This window comes from Pteronotus mesoamericanus, unplaced genomic scaffold (genome assembly GCF_021234165.1).
Source record: "Pteronotus mesoamericanus isolate MK-2021 breed Mesoamerican mustached bat unplaced genomic scaffold, CSHL_Meso_final contig_26, whole genome shotgun sequence".
Taxonomy (NCBI): domain Eukaryota; kingdom Metazoa; phylum Chordata; class Mammalia; order Chiroptera; family Mormoopidae; genus Pteronotus; species Pteronotus mesoamericanus.
This window is the reverse complement of record NW_026555109.1, coordinates 9,347,257-9,365,492: the sequence shown is the minus strand read 5'-3', so window position 1 is coordinate 9,365,492 and position 18,236 is coordinate 9,347,257. Positions and strand designations below refer to the sequence as shown.

The following is an 18,236-nucleotide window of genomic DNA, read 5'->3' as shown; positions in this document are numbered from 1 at the left end:
AACAAGGGGGATCTACCATCCTCTAACACTTGCTGGAACAATTTACTAGAACTGCAGCAAATCACCTGGGAGCTGGGCATGCGACGAGCCATCTATAACCCACAGTCCAATGGGCCAGGTATGGAAAGATTTACTGTGGGAATGAGGGACTGGGTTGTACAAACGGCACCCCTGGCTTACTTCAGCACCCTGATACCTATTTTGTCCATCAAGGTGGGCAATTTTGTATAAGAAGTGGCATAGGCAGTTGCTGACCTAGGGGAAGTAGAGCTACTGAGATTAAATAAAGGAATAAGACAGGTTAAGAAGAAAGGACAAGGAGTGAAAAAAGGGAGAGAATCTAACTGAAACCTAAGCAGAAAGGTCCAGTGAAAGTAACCTGCAAACAGTTATGGGATGATCTGGTAAAGACTGGAGTAGATAAAGATAAGATAGACATGAAGCCTAACTGCGTTCTTGTATGCCTGTGGCAACAACTGAAACCTGAGCAACAGTTCGAGCCTATAACAACATCTACTGTCCGAACATTGGAATGGATACTGTCAACTGGAATAGTCTGGTCGGTGCCCCCATAGCTGCCACCCTGCTTGGCTGACTTTATCGCCACCTCACTTGTGGAGTTGCCTCTGGCCCATGCAGGGGACGATCCATGGGGAGAGGTCATTGCATGGGGGGTGGCCAAAAGACCCACTTACAGGGACCCAGTGGGGACTGGAGGCCACATGTAGAACTTGATATTTACTGGTTCCCCAAAGAATGTACAAAGAGTGTTGGCTTTAGTTGATACTGGTGTCAAATACTCTCTTATTTATGGTAACTCAGAGAGATTTAGGGAGGCCCATAACTGCCATTGATGGCTATGGAGGACAGTCCATTTGGGTACAGGCTATAACACTGGCTCTTGGCATAGGGTGTTTACCACCATGTCCCATTAGGTGTGTGTTTCCATTATCCCTGAGTATATCTTAGGAATTGACATTCTAGCTGGTGTGCCCCTACAGACCACCATGGGGGTGTTTCACTTCAGAATATGGATTGTGAGGCTGTTTTGAGGGGGCATGCCAGACATCCCCCTGTGTTATTTCCCACTTGTAGAATGGTGGCCAGCAAAGAATACCACCTTCCAGGTGGCCTTAAGGAGATTGGGGAGACCATAGAAGAATTGTCTAAGGTGAACATCATCAGACCAGCCCACAGCCCCTACAACCCACCTGTGTGGCCTGTCCAAAAGCAGGATGGACCTTGGTGCATTACTGTAGATTACAGAGAACTAAATAAGGTAATTCCCTCTTCCTTTGCAGGTGTACCTAACATAACTAGCCTCCTAGACCAGCTTAGCCATGAGCTCGGCACATACCAGTATGTATTAGATTTAGCTAATGCCTTTTTCTCTACTGATATTAATCTTGAAAGCCAGAACCAATTTGCCTTTACCTGAGAAGGCCACCAGTGGACATATTTACTGTTCTGCCTCATAGTTACCTCCACAGCCCTACTATTTGCCACAGCCTTGTGTCTGAAGTCCTAGCGGCATGGACTGTACCATCTTCTGTGAAATTTTACGATTGCACTGATCATATTATGCTGAACTCTGATTCTCTTACAGAGTTAGAGCATGCCACTCCTCAGCTCTTGGCTCACCGCCAGGGTCAAGGATGGGCAGTCAATTCCAACAAAATCCAGGGACCTGGATTGTCTGCCAAATTCTTGGGTATTGTTTGGTCGGGTAAGGCAAAGGTGATGCCTGCTGCCATTATAGATAAGATTCAGGCTTTCCCCATCCTGCAAAAGCCAAAGCAACTCAGGAATTTTTAGGTTTGTTGGGGTACTGGAGGGTTTTTATACCATACTTAGCTCAACTAGTGTACCCTCTTTATCACCTCACCCACAAAGAATCCACCTAAGGTTGGGGGGAAGAGCATGACAAGGCCTTTGAGGCTGCTAACCAAGCAGGGAAGATAGTACTGGGTGTCATAGAATAATCTCAGGAGTGTGATTTAGATGCCCACATCACCCTTTAGGGCTAGGCCTGGGGCCTCTGGCAATGGCAAGGGCCACCAAGGTGCCAATTGGCTTCTGGAAGCCAGGTCTGTAAGTGGGTGGAGGCTCAATGCAGCCCAATAGAGCAACAAGTCAATGCTGTTTACCAAGCTCTCCTCGTAAACATTACCGGAACAACTGAGGTTCAAGTACATACTGCCCATCACTGGGTGGGTACAGGACATTGTAAATCGACCTAAGAGCTCAGCAGCACAGACGGCCACTCTGACTAAATGGAGTACATATCCAAAAAAGAAGCAAACTGGCGACAAGCCCTCTGAGCCAAGAATTGCAATAGCTCCTGGGCCTGGTTACTTACCAAGATGTGGGCACAGAGGTCCCTGCTCCTCTTCTTATGCCTGGGCCTACTATTAAAGAAGGACAAGCCCCTGTGCCTGAGAATGGCTCCTGCCAGGGCCAACCACCCCCTGCTCTAACCGGAGGGTGGTGGCCTACCACCCCAGCACAGACAGCATATGGATAAAAGATGGCTTCGGACAAAGAAGTCAGTGGGCTGAGTTGAGAGCTGTCTGGATAGTCATAACCTGAGAACCTGGGACACTGACCATCTGCACAAATAGCTGGGAAGTATACAGAGGACTGACCCTATGGCTGCCCTGTTGGCAGCAAGATGATTGTCAAGTGGCTCAAAAGCCCCTGTAGGGGCAGAACTTAAGGAAAGACATTTATGAACATAGTCTGGAAAAGGTAATAATGCTTTACCGTGTCAGTAGACACCAACCTCTTTGCAGCCCTGGCAATGCTAAGACCAGCGGCTTGGCACATATCCGCTGGCTGGAAAAGGCTCCAGCAGAAGACACAGCTGAGTGGCTCCAACAAAAGGTGCACCATGCAGGACAGAAGACTTTATTGGAAGTGGTGAAAGCTTGGGGCGTACCACTTCATTACTCCAATATAGTCACAGCCTGTCTGCAATGCACTACCTGTGCAGAGAAGCACCCTCCCTGGCTGCACCAAGATACAGGGGACCTGCGACAGGGGAACACCACACTGATAGGTCAACTACATTGGTCCCCTACCCCTGTCTGAATGCTCACTCTATGCCTTGACATGCATGGACATGACTACTGGCTTGTTGTGAGTATACCCAGGCAAGCAGGCCACACAGCAAGCCACCACCTGAGGCCTAAAGCAGCTGTGTGCTGCCTATGGGACCCCAGATGTCATTGGAAGTGACCAAGGCACCCATTTCTTCGGACATCAAATACAAGAAGGGGCAGACACCCTCAATATAAATTGGAGATTCTGTCTACCATGCAAGCCCACTGGAACTGGACTCATTGAAAGGTACAACAGCCTTTTGAAAGATGCCCTGAAGACTGAATCTAGCTCATCTCAGAGGTGGACAACCCACCTTTCTGACTGCCCATGAACCTTGAACGAACAGCCTAGGGTAGGACAAACATTCCCCATCAATCTCCTCACTAGACCTTGGGTGGCACCTATCCACCTGCAATTAAGTACATGAGAGCCTCTGCTATGCTCTGGACTGGGACAACAAAATATCACCCTTAGACTCTTCTTTGGAAACCCTTTTCTACAGTGGGCTGATATGCTAGCAGCCATCAGCAGTGATTCTTATCGTTGGGTCTGCACTGAATTTCCTACTGCTGCCTCTGCCAGCCTACCATGGTAGATCTACCCTGCAAACCAGACATGTTGGGACTGGCCACAAGGCTGGAAAGCTTCTGACCCCCTCTTCGAGCAGATGCGTGAAAATGTTTTTTCAGGCCAGGTGCACCAAGCCATGGCTTTCATATGCAAGTTTGGGATTGTGTGGCGTAGAGGTTCAACAGCCCATGCCCATATGTATTGAATGCAGAAATGGTATTATAAATGAGACTATTAAGCTCACGGGAAGGATGCCGGCAGCCCTATGCAAGAAGATAATGGTAATGACTGATACAGACCACTGGCGACAGTACTAGAGGGGCACAGGCTTATCCTGTTCCATGAGGAGCCCTGTGGGCCTGTGGCCGATATGGTTGGCCTTATGTCCCATTTAATTGAACCGGATGTTGCACCCAGGGAGAACCATATATCCCAGGGTGAGTGTTAAATACTTTTCCAAGTGTCCCTCGAAATTAGGACTGATTATGGGCATGTTATTGAGTTAAGAGCTCTGACTGGTGCTTCTACCCCCCAGCCATTTTTGTGCCTCCTGCTGGTACTGTTCTAATCCATGAAGCCATTAAGGTCCAACAAATCACACTGCAATAGCCCTTAACCATACCAGGTATGGTATAGCCCTGGTTTCTGATGAGGCAACTCAAATGACGAAAGTTGTGCTGCAGAATAGACTGGCATATGACTTACTGACTGCTGCCCAAGGGGGCACCTGTGCCATTCTGCACACTGAGTGTTATATATATATATATATATATACATGCACACCTGATAGTTCTCACAATGTATCTCAAGCCTTAACGGCTCTAGGAGCTGAGTTTAATCATATATTGGCCGTAGCCTATGGCCTCTTTACAGCTTGGTGGAATTCTCCAGGTTCCTGGGGGCATTCCCTTCTCCTAGGTCTTTTTGGGTTTTACCTTACATTGTTGCTCTTGGGATGTAACCTTTACTGTATTTTTGGTAAATGGATGCAGTGTGCCAACATGCTCACCACACAGGTCCCCTATCAGAAGAATACAATACCAAGAACATGAAGTGGAAGAACAGTGTTGGGGTGGAGTGTGGGGCCGTGCTGGACATGGCTCCTCCAACCCCGTAATGGAAGGCTGGCCAGAAGGAAAGTGTGTTGCTTTGGAAATGGATTGTAATTCCTTCCTTATCTCCTTTTGGGAGCGGCTTCTTGTCCTTTGTGACTACTTCTTGACCTTTTCCCTCTGTACATACACACTGAGGTAATGTAGTTTAGAATCACATGCGAGACACATGCCCCCTTTCTCTGGGGCCCCTTAAAACAAGTCCCTGACTCAAGGAGATGAAGCCCTGCATTGCCGGTTTGCCACCGTCAGCGCTCCCTGTAATGTGAGTAGTAAAGGCTATCTATGTCTGCTCCTTCCAGTCCTCTTTGGGGTTGTCAGCTTATCTGAATGAGCAGTCAAGGTCCCCCAGCCTGACCTCCTGCGTTACACGGGCTTAAAGGCCTTTTTCTACCCAAGGAATAAACAAAATTTAACTTTTTAAAGATGTAATACAGTTTCATTCTCATAGCTTTCCTCCTACTATCTTATAGTCAGTGGATGATAAATTATAGATTTCAATTTCATTTGAATGCTTGAGTTCTTTATATTTGGGGGTTATTCAGACATCATTTTGGGCAAACCACAGGGAGCTCTGCACAAAGGATTGACTTTCAAATAAAATCAAAAGAAAAAGTCACTCAAAAATTATGGGCATATCTTGTTCTTCCAGATTGACAAAGTAGTAGTAGTCAGTAATTTCTACTTCTGAAGATACTGTTTTTAATTATATTTGTTAGTGATTCTTCTCTTCCCTGCCTTGTCAAACTCTTTCTGCTCTTCATTTACATTTTTTAAGACCTAAATTTTGTATCTTTTTTCCCTCAAGATTAAAATAAATCTATATTTTCCCCCCATTCTTTTTTCTGTGCATTGTCCTTCAGCTCCTTTTTGTATCATTTGCCAGCTTAGTGTTAAACAAGAAAAAGTTAATCATTTAACTTTGAGTTTGGGTATTTTTGCATATGGGTGCATTTGTGTGAATATGAATTGAAAACATTAATACTTCACTTGCTCTAAGTAAACTAAATCTTTGAAACCAGCAGCCAAAGAAAAAAAAGACATCAATCTTCTAGTTTTTTCTGTATAAAAACATTTTAACTTTTGAGAAAGATCAAATGAGAAAACACTAAATAATTAAGTAAAGATTATACTGCTACTCTATAATTATCTAGAAGTAGCATCTGTTCATTGATATCTATACTGTTCTAACTCTTTAAGAGAAAAGGTTACTTTGAAATTTAGGCACATACTTAGAGGAGGGAGGGAAAGGGGAAAGAGTAGAATAAAAAATGGGGGGGATGATTTATTTAAATTCACATTTTTTTAGTTTTTAAGTATTTGTTTTAGCTTATCTGCCAAACATTTTATCAACAATCTGCAAGAGGCTACTATCTACTTTCTACCCTCCAAAATTATTATGGCAACTTTTGCCCAGTTTCCCAAGAGAAACTCAGTGTCAGCAATAGCAGGGGAGTGAGATATGATTGTGAGACTGAGAACTTTAAGGAAATACTCAGATAAGCAAAGAGATATTTATACACAGAAGAGGTAGCCATTGTTTTCAAGGAGAACAGTGAAAGTAGAAGTCAGTAACTCAAGAATACAAAGACAAGTAAATAAGTGTCTTATTTTCCAGCTCATTTAGTTATCCATGATATGCATATTTTTATCCACACGTCCAGGATTTGTTTACTGGCCCACCATTTGGAAAACAAACAGCCCATTAAAAAAATGCCGTTGGGGTTTATTTTTACCAAAACGTCTGTCCCTTTTTCAGTGTCCTTAAAAGTATAATGTTAGTAGACAAGAATTTGATAATCAAAGTAGAGAACAATTTACATTGCAGAAAGGTATTATGAAACACTTCTGTTCCTTGCCCCTTGAACTTTGGAGGAATAAAAATGTCTAGCACCTTCTTTCCTCTTCTGGAACTTGACCTGTAATTTAAATCCTGTTCCTCAGCGAAGTACCTGCCAGCCTATCTTTTTACAGCTTTAGTTACAAAGCAACTCAGAGAACTCACTGTCCTAAAAGGACAGAACAATAACGTGTTTAAATGGAGTAGAGCATAGACTGTTTAAAAAAGAAATGCTGAAAGTGGTCAGATGTTCTGTCCTTTCTCTTTCTGTCCCTCTTGAAGTGAAAAGGGAATGAGGCAAGTGGCCCCTAGAATCCTTGCCTTATATCCTGATTTGCCACAGGACCCTAACGGAGCAGTGGGATGTATATGACCCCCCCTCTGCCCATCCAGAGTTGTTCTAAAACAGGAACTTGGTTGAAAAGTTAGACCAAGGTTGATGTTGGTAAGAATAACACACATGTTCTTTCTGGATGACTACAGAATGAGGAAGACAAACTTTAGAATTTGAAAAACTGAATTCCAATATACTTCTTAAACTCGAGGAAGGCTGGGAAAGAAGAAAAGGGGTATGGGAGTCTCTCTTTTAGTGTTTACAGAACTTGGATGCTTGACAAACAGAGCACATCAAGCTAATTGTTCTTGAAGCAGGAAATCTGTAGTAGAGGAAGCAGGTGTTGTATGATGATTACCACATTTTGAAATTACCGTATTAACTACTTTGCTCTTTTGAGTTTGACCCCAAAAGAGTCAGTAAACTTTTTGGAAGATGCTGTCTCTTTTATCTGTATACTCTTACTAAATCAGTTGATTATGATGGAAGAAGAAAGTACTTAAGCAAATTTGAAACTAGATAGCATACATGTGGCAGTGTTGACAGTATCCATTTTTCTTTCTTTCTTTTTTTTTTATTTTTGACTTTCAGCATCCCATACCTTCAGAAAACTTGTAACTAAGAGTGATTCTTATTTTTCAAATTGTTTTCAGACATTTCATGTTCATGTAAAGTTGGCTTATTGATTTCCTGATTTTTCTTTATTTTTTTGTTTTGTCCATTTTATTTTTAATCAGCTACATCAAATGGGTCTTTGGAGGGCCTGGATAACCAGGAGGGAGGGGTGTGCCAGACAAGAGCCATGAAGATCCTCATGAAAGTTGGACAAGGTAAAGACCATCTGCTGCTTCATGAAGCCACTATAATCTGGTTGAGCCCCCCAGCTAGTGTGGCACCAGTATTGCTAAACACTCACCTTCACTCATTCTTCAGTTTAGTTTTGAAAGCAAACCTTTCTCTGCTCCTTGAGCCACTGAGATTTCCTCAAGTCATTGTAACAAACTTCTTTTACTGGAGATAAAAATTGAGGTCAGCCAGGTAGAATGTCTATTGCCATGTATGTGTATATATATATATATTTTTTTTTTTTCTTCTTAAAAGCAAAACACCTCTATGGTTCAAAATTAAAATATCCAGAATGAAAACTAAGTTTCTGTATTTTTGCCCATTTCTGCATCTTGACTACAGATACTTTTGTTTATAGAGCCTTTTCATTTATAGATAACCTATTGTGCAGAAAAAAATTATTATTCTAATTAGAAATTGGGATAGTAGTCAATCAACTTGCTCAGTTAAATTGAAATGTCATCTGCAATGCTCTGCCTGCCAAATGCAAGAATCCCTATAGTTTCCACAGATGGCCTTACAATCTAAAACTCTGAAATAACTAGTATAACTGTTTTGTTTTAAAAGGAACATAATATTCTTGCATCTCATAGTACTTTGCATAGAGAATCTTATGTTCACTGCTATTCATGCCTCTTGAGATATATATCCAGATCCTAAAGCTAGATTTCATCAGATGTCTATTCTGTAAGTAATCATTTGTTTTTCATATAGATGCAAGTTCTGCTGGGTCAACCAGGCATAATGATCCAACAAGACGTCCAGAACTAGAAGCTGGTACAAATGGAAGAAGTTCAACAACAAGTCCCTTTGTCAAGCCAAATCCAGGTATAGCCGCATGACCTGTATGTGTAGGTCTGTGTGCACCATACATTTACTATCTCAAGAGCTAGAGCAGAGTCGAAGTACGTGTACACCAGTAGGATTAAATTGTAGTTACTGAAGTCAGGAATCCTTGCTCTCAGTTAGCTGTTATTAATTACTAAGTAAGAACAAATAATTCATTCCCACAAAAGTCCTACATTCAAGAAAGTGGAATTCATCAGATGTAAGTGCCAATTATTAGCACGACCTTCTCAGAACAAAGTTACTTCCATTGGCTGATGCTTTTTCGTGCTGGTTGCAATACTAGCTTAAAGCCAATGTTAATGTATATATAATTAATGTTCTAATCCTTCATCTAATTATATCTAATCCACAAAGCGTCTCACTGATCCTCTTCTACATTTTAGATGGTAACATCTTAAAATATTACGTAATGTCATGTTTTTTAGGTAGTTATTGTAGAAAAACTGTTTTTACATTTTCAAGGTAGTATAAATATTAAACAGATTCCTGGCAAAAATTGAAGATACCAGACAAAACTGGCTGTTATTTAACTTCATTTTCTTAACAGTCTTTGAACAAATAGTTATGTGTTTGTTACCATGCTAATGAATTTTTTATATGGTAGTTTTTGAGCAGACATCAGCAGTTTTGTATTAGGGACATGTATGCCTGGTTGTTAGTCATGTGAATTTAGCATTTGTAGCAATATTCTGTCTCTTTCCAAGTGTCAAGGAAGGAAGTTGTTATTTCTAACTTTCAGTGATAAGATGTGTCAAATTCTTGTGACAAACTGATAAATGGATAATATAATGGTGCCAGGCAGTTTTTTAATGCCTAACATTTGGGTTGGCAGTCTGTTCAGAATGAGAGTTTCTGCTGCCTTCCAAATATATTTTAAGTGTAAATCAAATAATACAAACGAGTTTCGAGTTGAACATTCTCCTAGGCTCCATCACTCCCTGGTGCTCCTTGCTACTTTGCAGGTAGGCAGGGCTTGTCTGGAGAAGACAGGGGGTTTGGATTCCCAGGAAGCCATGTTTCTAGCTTGGGCAGCAAACACCGACAACCTAGACAATTGGCCACTTCCTTTTTCGCCCTGCTGTGGCCGCAGGCTGGCTGACATGGGTTAAGACTTGAAGCAAGATCAAAGGCTAACTGTCACAGCCTCTCCATGTGGTATGATAAGGAAACGATGGGATTTGGGAGCAGCATGGAAATCCAACCTACAGTCACATCTCCTTTTACATTAATGGCTGACTTCTGCCTCTTACATTTAGCTATTAAACAAGGTAATGGGTTTGTCAAAGTCTAGCTGCCAGTTAAATCTTTGGCCTTGCTTGATTTTCATGTCTTTCAAGGGCCCTAAAAGCAGCTTGTCAGCACTCGGGGGCATGATAACTGTTCTGGTTCTTTCTCAACCCGCGCAGGTTCTAGCACAGACGGCAACAGCGCCGGACATTCTGGGAACAATATCCTCGGTTCCGAAGTGGCCTTATTTGCAGGGATTGCTTCAGGATGTATCATCTTCATCATCATCATCATCACGCTGGTGGTCCTCTTGCTGAAATACCGGAGAAGACACAGGAAGCACTCGCCGCAGCACACGGCCACGCTGTCCCTTAGCACATTGGCCACGCCCAAGCGCAGCGGCAACAACAATGGCTCGGAGCCCAGTGACATTATCATCCCATTGAGGACTGCAGACAGTGTCTTCTGTCCCCACTATGAGAAGGTCAGCGGGGATTATGGGCACCCCGTGTATATAGTCCAGGAGATGCCTCCCCAGAGCCCAGCAAACATTTACTACAAGGTCTGAGACTTGGCAGTGCCTTCGCTTTCCCGGAGGAAACTTACTGTTCCGCTGCCACCAGCCCATGGAGGGTTGGATGACCCCTGTGTCTCAAGTGGACTGAAGCACAGCGGGGGAGAGGGAACACCCCTTCTCGGAAGAGCCCCGTTGAGTTGGACAGCTTACCTAGTCAGTAGTGTTTCGGCCGTGGTGAATACAGATGCTCACCGACAGCTGGAAGACTTGTGTAGAAGATGCCCGTTAGGACTGTGGCGCTTGCCTCACACCTCTCATCCTCGAAGCCATGTGCCGCAGTCACTCAGGCCTACACAGAAGCCAAGGGAAGACAGAGTGGTTGGTGGACCAGAGAGCCTTGAGCATCCAGGGTAGGTGTCCTGGGATGCCACGCTTGGAAATGCCGTCTTCTGCCTCGGGTGTGCTCCTCAATTGTCGCACAGACCTCTGGCTAAGTGGGGCTTGTGAAGAGCCTTCGCTTTTAGTCCTCACTGTTGCACACTCCTGTTATCCAGGGCTCTGCCATACTTCACATGAGATTTCCTCTGATACCACGTTCTGCATCACTAATGGAACATTAATGTTTGGGGTCCCCTGCTCCAACCATTTGCAACAACAGCTACAATTGAATGGGTAATAATATAACACATTTATAGAAGTTGTGTTTGCTAAGAAGGAGCCTTCCTGCCAGACACTAGGCTGCCAGGGAGGAAGATTAGGAGTTGGTGGAAGGGAGTGGGCTGGGAGAAACGGCCGTCTTGCAAACACATGTCAACGCTGCTGCCTCTGAAACAGAAAGTTGGGGAATGGGGGGAAAAAAAAACAATTAGGTAGCACAGCATTTTAGTTTCACTAAGATTTTAAGAGGCAGGTAGAAGACGTGACAACACACACACAATGGCTTGGGTGCATTTGAAGGAATTCACTCTTATCAAATAGCAACATGCAGGGAAAATATAGTCCCTCTTCAATGGGTGGGACCAAGGGGCATTGATGGTAGAGGAGCAGGCTTGGAGAGGGAAGGAAGAAAGCAGGCCGCTGGTGGGAGATCCCGCAGGACTGCTGTGGTACTGGCAATAAGATGTACAGCTTTGGAGCTGTAGGGAAGTCAGTCTGCTTTGGATGATGTTTAAAGCAGACTCAGCTGCTATACTTATCACATTTTATTAAACACAGGGAAAGCATTTAGGAGAATAGCAGAGAGCCAAATCTGACCTAGAAGTTTAAAAGCCAAAGGTCAAACAGGCTGTAATTTCATCATCATTGACATCATTAAATAATTCTCATATATAAAAGGTAGGTCAGATTCCCCTGTCCCCTAATGCCCCTTCCCCGCCCCTCCTCCCCAGTTGAGCCTTACGACACTTTGGTTTATGGTGGTGCTGTCCAGGCTGCGGGGACCGCGGTGCAGGTACTGAGCGAGGCCGCGCACAGGTGCTCTGTGTCAAGGTGAAGCACATATGGCAAACCTCTTAGAGTCCTTAAAACTGAAATAAATTATGATGTCAAGGGGGAGAAGGAGGGTAGGACGTATTTATAATAGGTATATAGAACACAAGGGATATAAAGTGAAAGATTTTTACTAATATATATTTTAAGATTGCACACAACATACACCAGAAGATGTGAAATTCATTTGTGGCAGTTAAGTGGTCCCAATGCTCAGTGCTTTAAAAAAGAAAAAAATTGGACAGCTTCTTCTGGGAAAAACAACATCGCTCCAAAAATAACAATAATGAGAGTAAATACAAAAATAACCAAGTCCTCTGAAGGCATCTCACGTAACTGTAGACTAGGAAACGCAAGTCCCAAATACCAGGAAATCGATGTTACTGCATCATATATTTAACAATGACAAGATGTTCCGGCATTTATTTTCTGCATTGTGTTTTCCCTTGCCTTATGGCTGAAGTGTTCACTAGAATCCACTGGGTCACATTGAGGAGGGTTCAGCTCAAAGTTTGATTTAAGCTCCCTCCTCCCGTCCCCTCTCCCCAGCCCCTCTCTTTTGGGAAACAAAATGAGTAAACAGGAAACCTACTTTTTATGTGCTATGCAAAATAGACATCTTTAACATAGTCCTGTTACTATGGTAACACTTTGCTTTCTGAATTGGGAGGAAAAAAATGTAGCAACAGCATTTTAAGGTTCTTGAACCTCCAGTGAAGACCTGCAAAAATGAGTTGCAACAGAAATTATTCTTCTCTACTTCCTGAACCTGAAAATGATGTTGGTCCAAAGTGTGTGTGTGTATGTATGAGTGGGTGTGTGGTATACATGTGTACATATATGTATAATATATATCTGCAATATATATTATATATATCTATATCATATTTCTGTGGAAGGTTGCCATGGTGACCAGCCACAGTACATATGTAATTCTTTCCATCACCCCAACCTTCTCCTTTATGTGCATTCATACAAGAATTTCTTGTAAGCCATCTAAAATTACCTTTAGGATGGGGGAGAGGAGCAAGAAGGGGAAAAATGGGAAATAGTCTGATTTTAATGAAATCAAATGTGTGTATCATTGGTTGGCTACATTTTGATTATATGCTAAACTGTGAAAAATCAGATGAATTGATGAAGAGTTACCTGAGACCAATTGAAAAGTGTTCTGTGCGTCTGTTTTGTGTCTGGTGCAGAATATGACAATCTACCAACTGTCCCTTTATTTGAAGTTGGTTCAGCTTTGGAAAGTTACTGTAAATGCCTTGCTTGTATTATCATCCGTAGTCACCTGACTTTGGAATTTGCACCATAATGTTTAAGTGAAGATGCTGTAAATAAGTTCAGATTTTACTGTATATGGATTTGGGGTGTTACAGTAGCCTTATTCACCTTTTTAATAAAAATACACATGCAAACAAGACAGAAATGGTTTTTCTTACCCAGATTGTGTACATAGAGCAATGTTGGTTTTTTATAAAGTCTAAGCAAGATGTTTTGTATAAAATCTGAATTTTGCAATGTATTTAGCTACAGCTTGTTAAACGGCAGTGTCATTCCCCTTTGCACTGTAATGAGGAAAAAAGTGGTATAAAAGGTTGCCAAATTGCTGCATATTTGTGCCGTAATTATGTACCATGAATATTTATTTAAAATTTCGTTGTCCAATTTGTAAGTAACACAGTATTATGCTTGAGTTATAAATATTTTTTCTTTCTTTGTTTTATTTTAATAGCCTGTCATAGGTTTTCAGTCTGCTTTAGTTCCACATTGCAGTTAGCCCCCAGAAAATGAAATCCGTGAAGTCATATTCCACGTCTGTTTCAAATTGAATTTGTTCTTAAAAAAATAAAATATTTTTTTCCTATGGAAAAAGTGCTTTCAAAGTATTTTCCTTTTCTTCTTTTTTCTTTTCATTTTTCTTTTCTTTTTTTTTTGTTTATTTTAATTTTCCTTCTACCCCATTTATTATGACAGTTGTCTGGGGCCTTCTGCCTCTGGACATTTCTGTGCCTGTTTTTCAAACAAATCAGGATATGCACATAATGGGAGTGCTAATCCTTCAAAGGGCCATGAACCCATTGATTTCACCATAAAACGATTGAACTCACACAAGTATTGTTTTATAATAAAGTTTTATAAAGTCCTAATCATCCTGAATAGAAAATGGCTCTGGTTTCACCTGGATTGCACAGTCTGAATAGTAAACCTACAAAGTGAGCTGTGAGAAGAAAGGGAGGGAAACACACTTTTGTTATCTCAATGCTTAATCCAGATTGATCTAGTTTCCATTCAGACAAAGCAGTTTGCTATCAACAGCTTCATTTTTCTTCTCAGACTAATCCCAGAGGAAGGAAAAAGTCAAATGTTCTTTGTAAAATTATAACATTGATAAAAGTGTGCTTTGCTTTGTGATACTGGGTAGAGGCCAGCAATGATTTTAACCACATTTTCAATGCAGGCCTTCTGGGGAGGGTGCTCAACGTGACCAGGGTGAACAGGCGCTCCGACAGTCAGAAGAGCTTTCCCCTGCTCTGGTGGTGTATAGACTGAACACCAGACTCACCCCCTTCAGGGAGGTCATCATCACCAGCAGGATCTGAGAGTGGCACTGGAGCCATGGCAGAAGACACTATGGTAGGAACAAGTGCTCAGATTTCTAGCAACATTTTTTCAGGTTAACCCTTATCAAAGCAGTGAGGTGTTTTAGGGAGGATGAGAAAGGCCAGTGATGAAATGATCCAGAAAATTTTCCAGGCCCAACTAACTTGCCCCAGTTAATAGTGCTAGTAAGTGTAGAATTTATAGGTTTCAAAAGCTCTCCCCAGAGGATTCTCTTGAAAGGCTGGTTTTAGAAGCAGGGGTCTTGCCACATCTACCTAGCACAATACTTGGACCAAAGAAATGCTTGTCACATGCTTTCCTTCCTAAAACACACGAATTCCAGTGGCCAACAATTTTAATTGATGCTAGAATAGCAGTTCCATTTTCAGCATTTTATTCTGCTGCCTCTAACTACCCTCCATTGCAAATCTGAGGTTAGGGGCACAATTTATAGCCAAGTCGCTAAGCTGAATGTTCCACTCTATATACTAAGATCACCAGTGATTAGTTTGGGTAAAAACAAAACAAAACAAAACAAAAAAGAAGTACTGCATTTTCAACATTTACTTTGTGGCCTCTCACCATTTAAATGACCAAATACACCATGTCATTGTTCCCACTTTGTTTTTGAAACCACATTTTCCAAATCAAGTAAGCCAAACTTAACAAAGAGGACAAAGTGGGCCCAGTTGTTGTTCTTTTCATCTAGTGAGGAGTCTCACACAGAGACACTTCTTGGAGAGGTTGTATAATCAGACGCTCTGAGAGGTGAACCTGCTGTTGTAACGGCACTGCACTGCATCACTGAGTGCCGTCTGGCCAGCTGGCCGCTCTTCAGAACAACTCTTTCTGTTGTCAGTTCCCTTTTTGGTAAAACAGTTGCCCATTCAAACACTGTAATAAAGGTTCACGATGGACATGAGGAAAAAAAAATATCAACCACTGGATTGTGCAGCTTACTGTCAGCCTCTGCACCCAACCTCTAGAAGAATCAGAAAAAGCTAAAAAGCAAAATCCAAAGGAGTAACACTCAGTTTCCTAATGCATGTAGAAAAGAATGGTAACTCTACTTTTTGGTTGAATAGCAAATAGGTAGCCTGGTGGCTGAAAAGGAGACAGAAGTTCTATGTAGTACAAGGATGCTAACTTGGGTGTTCTGCTTTTGTTTTTGTTTTCCAAGAATTTGTGATTATGTTTGTGATATTTATAGTCTAGACATACTTGAAGGCAAATTTTCAGTGTTGTAATGGAAAAGAGTATTTTCTACCCTTCATTTAAGTACAGAAGAATTGATTGGGGGATATTAAAATACTATATTTATTTGTAATAAAATATAGCACATCAAGTAGATGAAACATTTTTTAGTGATTAAACTGTGCACCAAAAGCTAAAGACACATTCATTCACTACAAAATTTTTATACTGTGATAAGTTGATTAATAGAACCTCCTAAAAACAATTCTTTGAATGAAGGTAATTATATTTTTTTAAAAAAAAAACCAACCCTCTCATAAAAACCTCCTCATACATAACTACAAAGCATTAGTTGATAAAATCTGTTAAATGTGAGACCTAGCTCCCAGTTCTATTTCTGCTGCCGTTGCTCTGTGACCTTTCAGCAAACATCCCTTCATGTTTTGTGCCTCATCAGTCTTACCTGTAAAGTGAGAGGGTGGGACACCAATACATTAAGATCACCTTTAACTTTTTCCAGGATTTGAAGCAAAGCCATCAGCATTTTCTGCTGTACAAAAGTATCTTAATGCAAGCTTCTATTTATCCTGGCATTCTGCAGGCAAACCTCTGAAGACCACTCGACTTGGTTACAGTTAACCCTCACCCCTTTGGCTGCATTTGACCATTCATCTACGGCTTCTCTGTCACAAACACATACCAGGGCTCAGAGCTCTGTTCTTGGTTCTCTGCCATTCCTAGGATCAAAATTCAGAAAATCCAATAACCAACTTATTTATATTGATTAAACAGAGAGCTGTGCTGTTTTGTACATAATTGTTAAGTGAATCTCTTTTCTTTACTTAAAAAACATTTTCAGTTCCCTGCAAACAGACCTCCATCTTCTATTTAAATATTTCGTAAGGGCTCACCATGGGCCAGGAGCCATGTTAGGTGTTGGTGGTGGTCTCTTCCACCAGTTAACTTAGTTCACCTTCACTTTGTCTTCCTTGCAGACTTGAGCTTAATTTACTCACTTAATAGTTAATTCTTTTCATGCTGGTTTCTGGAACACATCCTTATTATTTATACCTCCTTTATTATTTATGTCTCTAATTTTGTTTTTGGTGGTAAAGAATGGTATAATTGAAAAACCTCTTTTAGTCGATAATAGTGTTGTTATTTCCTAAGTGCCATTCATGCTTAACAATGAGATTTGAGTTTGTGCACATTTTTGAGTTTGTTTTTAAAGCTATGGTGACTATCTTTGAAAGTCCAAGAAGAGCAGGGGAGATAAATGTCATCAAAGAAAATTGTGTATAATCAATTGAAGCCGAGCACAACAAGATTCCTCTTCAGGTATACCATTTTTGTACAGTGGTTTCCTTAACACAACATTAAGAGATCCCCCCCAAAATGTGGTATAAATTAATGTCTAACTCTAGGATCCAATGAATAAAGAAAGGGGGGCAAAAGGGCTATGGGAATGGTTCAAGGCTCATCTTTCATTCCAGCCTGTAAGTATTTGGCCTCTTAGTTCTTTATCATCTGGGTAATCTGCATATTACTCAGATGTAAGAGATTTCTGTAAACATAACTCAAAACTTCTTTCTTTTGCATGTTTAAGTTAGCATAGTTTGGATTCCTGTCCACTCTTTGGCTGACCTGTCATTTGACTTAGAGGAAGAGCATACAACCCATGGCACTGGGGACACCTCTGTCTGGAGCTGCTGGCGCCCCTGCCTTGACCTTAGGCACACGGCATAGCTATTCCCCCACTGAGGTCAGCCTTTCCAATGTTGATTCTGTGAGATACTCAAGGAGATTTCCTCGGGTTTAACTTGGTTACATGCATCTCATTCTGAAGTGTAGCTTATAAAACACGATACATCCAAAAATTTTATCTCTGTGGTTTACCAGCCACGAACACATACAGATGAGTAGAGAGCAATGATGTAGAGGCAGAAATAATGTCTTCAGCCATTCTCAGCTAGAGACCTTTCATTAGACTGGTCCACAATGCTAACAACCAGCCCACCCAAACAGACTCATGCTTATCTACAAGTCTAGAAGTTTCTGTATGTTGAACACACACATACACACACACACACACGTGGACACTTATTTGTTCACTTAACCAACATGCATCTATTTAATACTTCACATATGCCAGGCAGTGTAGTGTCCTAGGTACTGGAACGATAGGAAAAACAGAATTCCTCCTATTAGGGAGTTCAGTCAGCAATTTAAAAACTTTCATGAATAACAATTAGGCAACTCAGACACATTTATAAGAAGTAATAATGATAATAACCACTCTTATTTCTGGAGTATCTTTTTTTAAAGTATTTATTAGGAGTCTTGTTTACATCCATCCATATCTTCTTTTACTGTGGGTTGAATTTTTTCCCTTTTAAATCTTTCATTACATATATGCCAACTGCTGGTTAGATGCTAAATTTAGTATGACTGTTCTTCAGAACATCCTAGGAGTTTGCCTTAAGTGCCTGCCTCTGGCCTTAAAGGGCAAATCAAAATGTTTCCAATTGGTTTGGAGCCCACATTACAATG

At 41.5% G+C, this 18,236-nt stretch overlaps 1 protein-coding gene across 1 annotated transcript in view; it reads left to right on the top strand.

The window, feature by feature from the left end:
* The window catches only part of EFNB2 (ephrin B2), a 51,094-nt gene extending 37,412 nt beyond the window's left edge, over positions 1-13,682 (top strand). Inside the window, exons 3-5 of the mRNA XM_054574381.1 lie at positions 7,696-7,788; positions 8,519-8,632; positions 10,060-13,682. Of these exons, the coding sequence (XP_054430356.1) occupies positions 7,696-7,788; positions 8,519-8,632; positions 10,060-10,448 (596 nt within the window). The 3' untranslated portion in view covers positions 10,449-13,682. The remainder of the gene's footprint in view (positions 1-7,695; positions 7,789-8,518; positions 8,633-10,059) is intronic.
* The last annotated feature ends 4,554 nt before the right edge of the window (positions 13,683-18,236 follow it).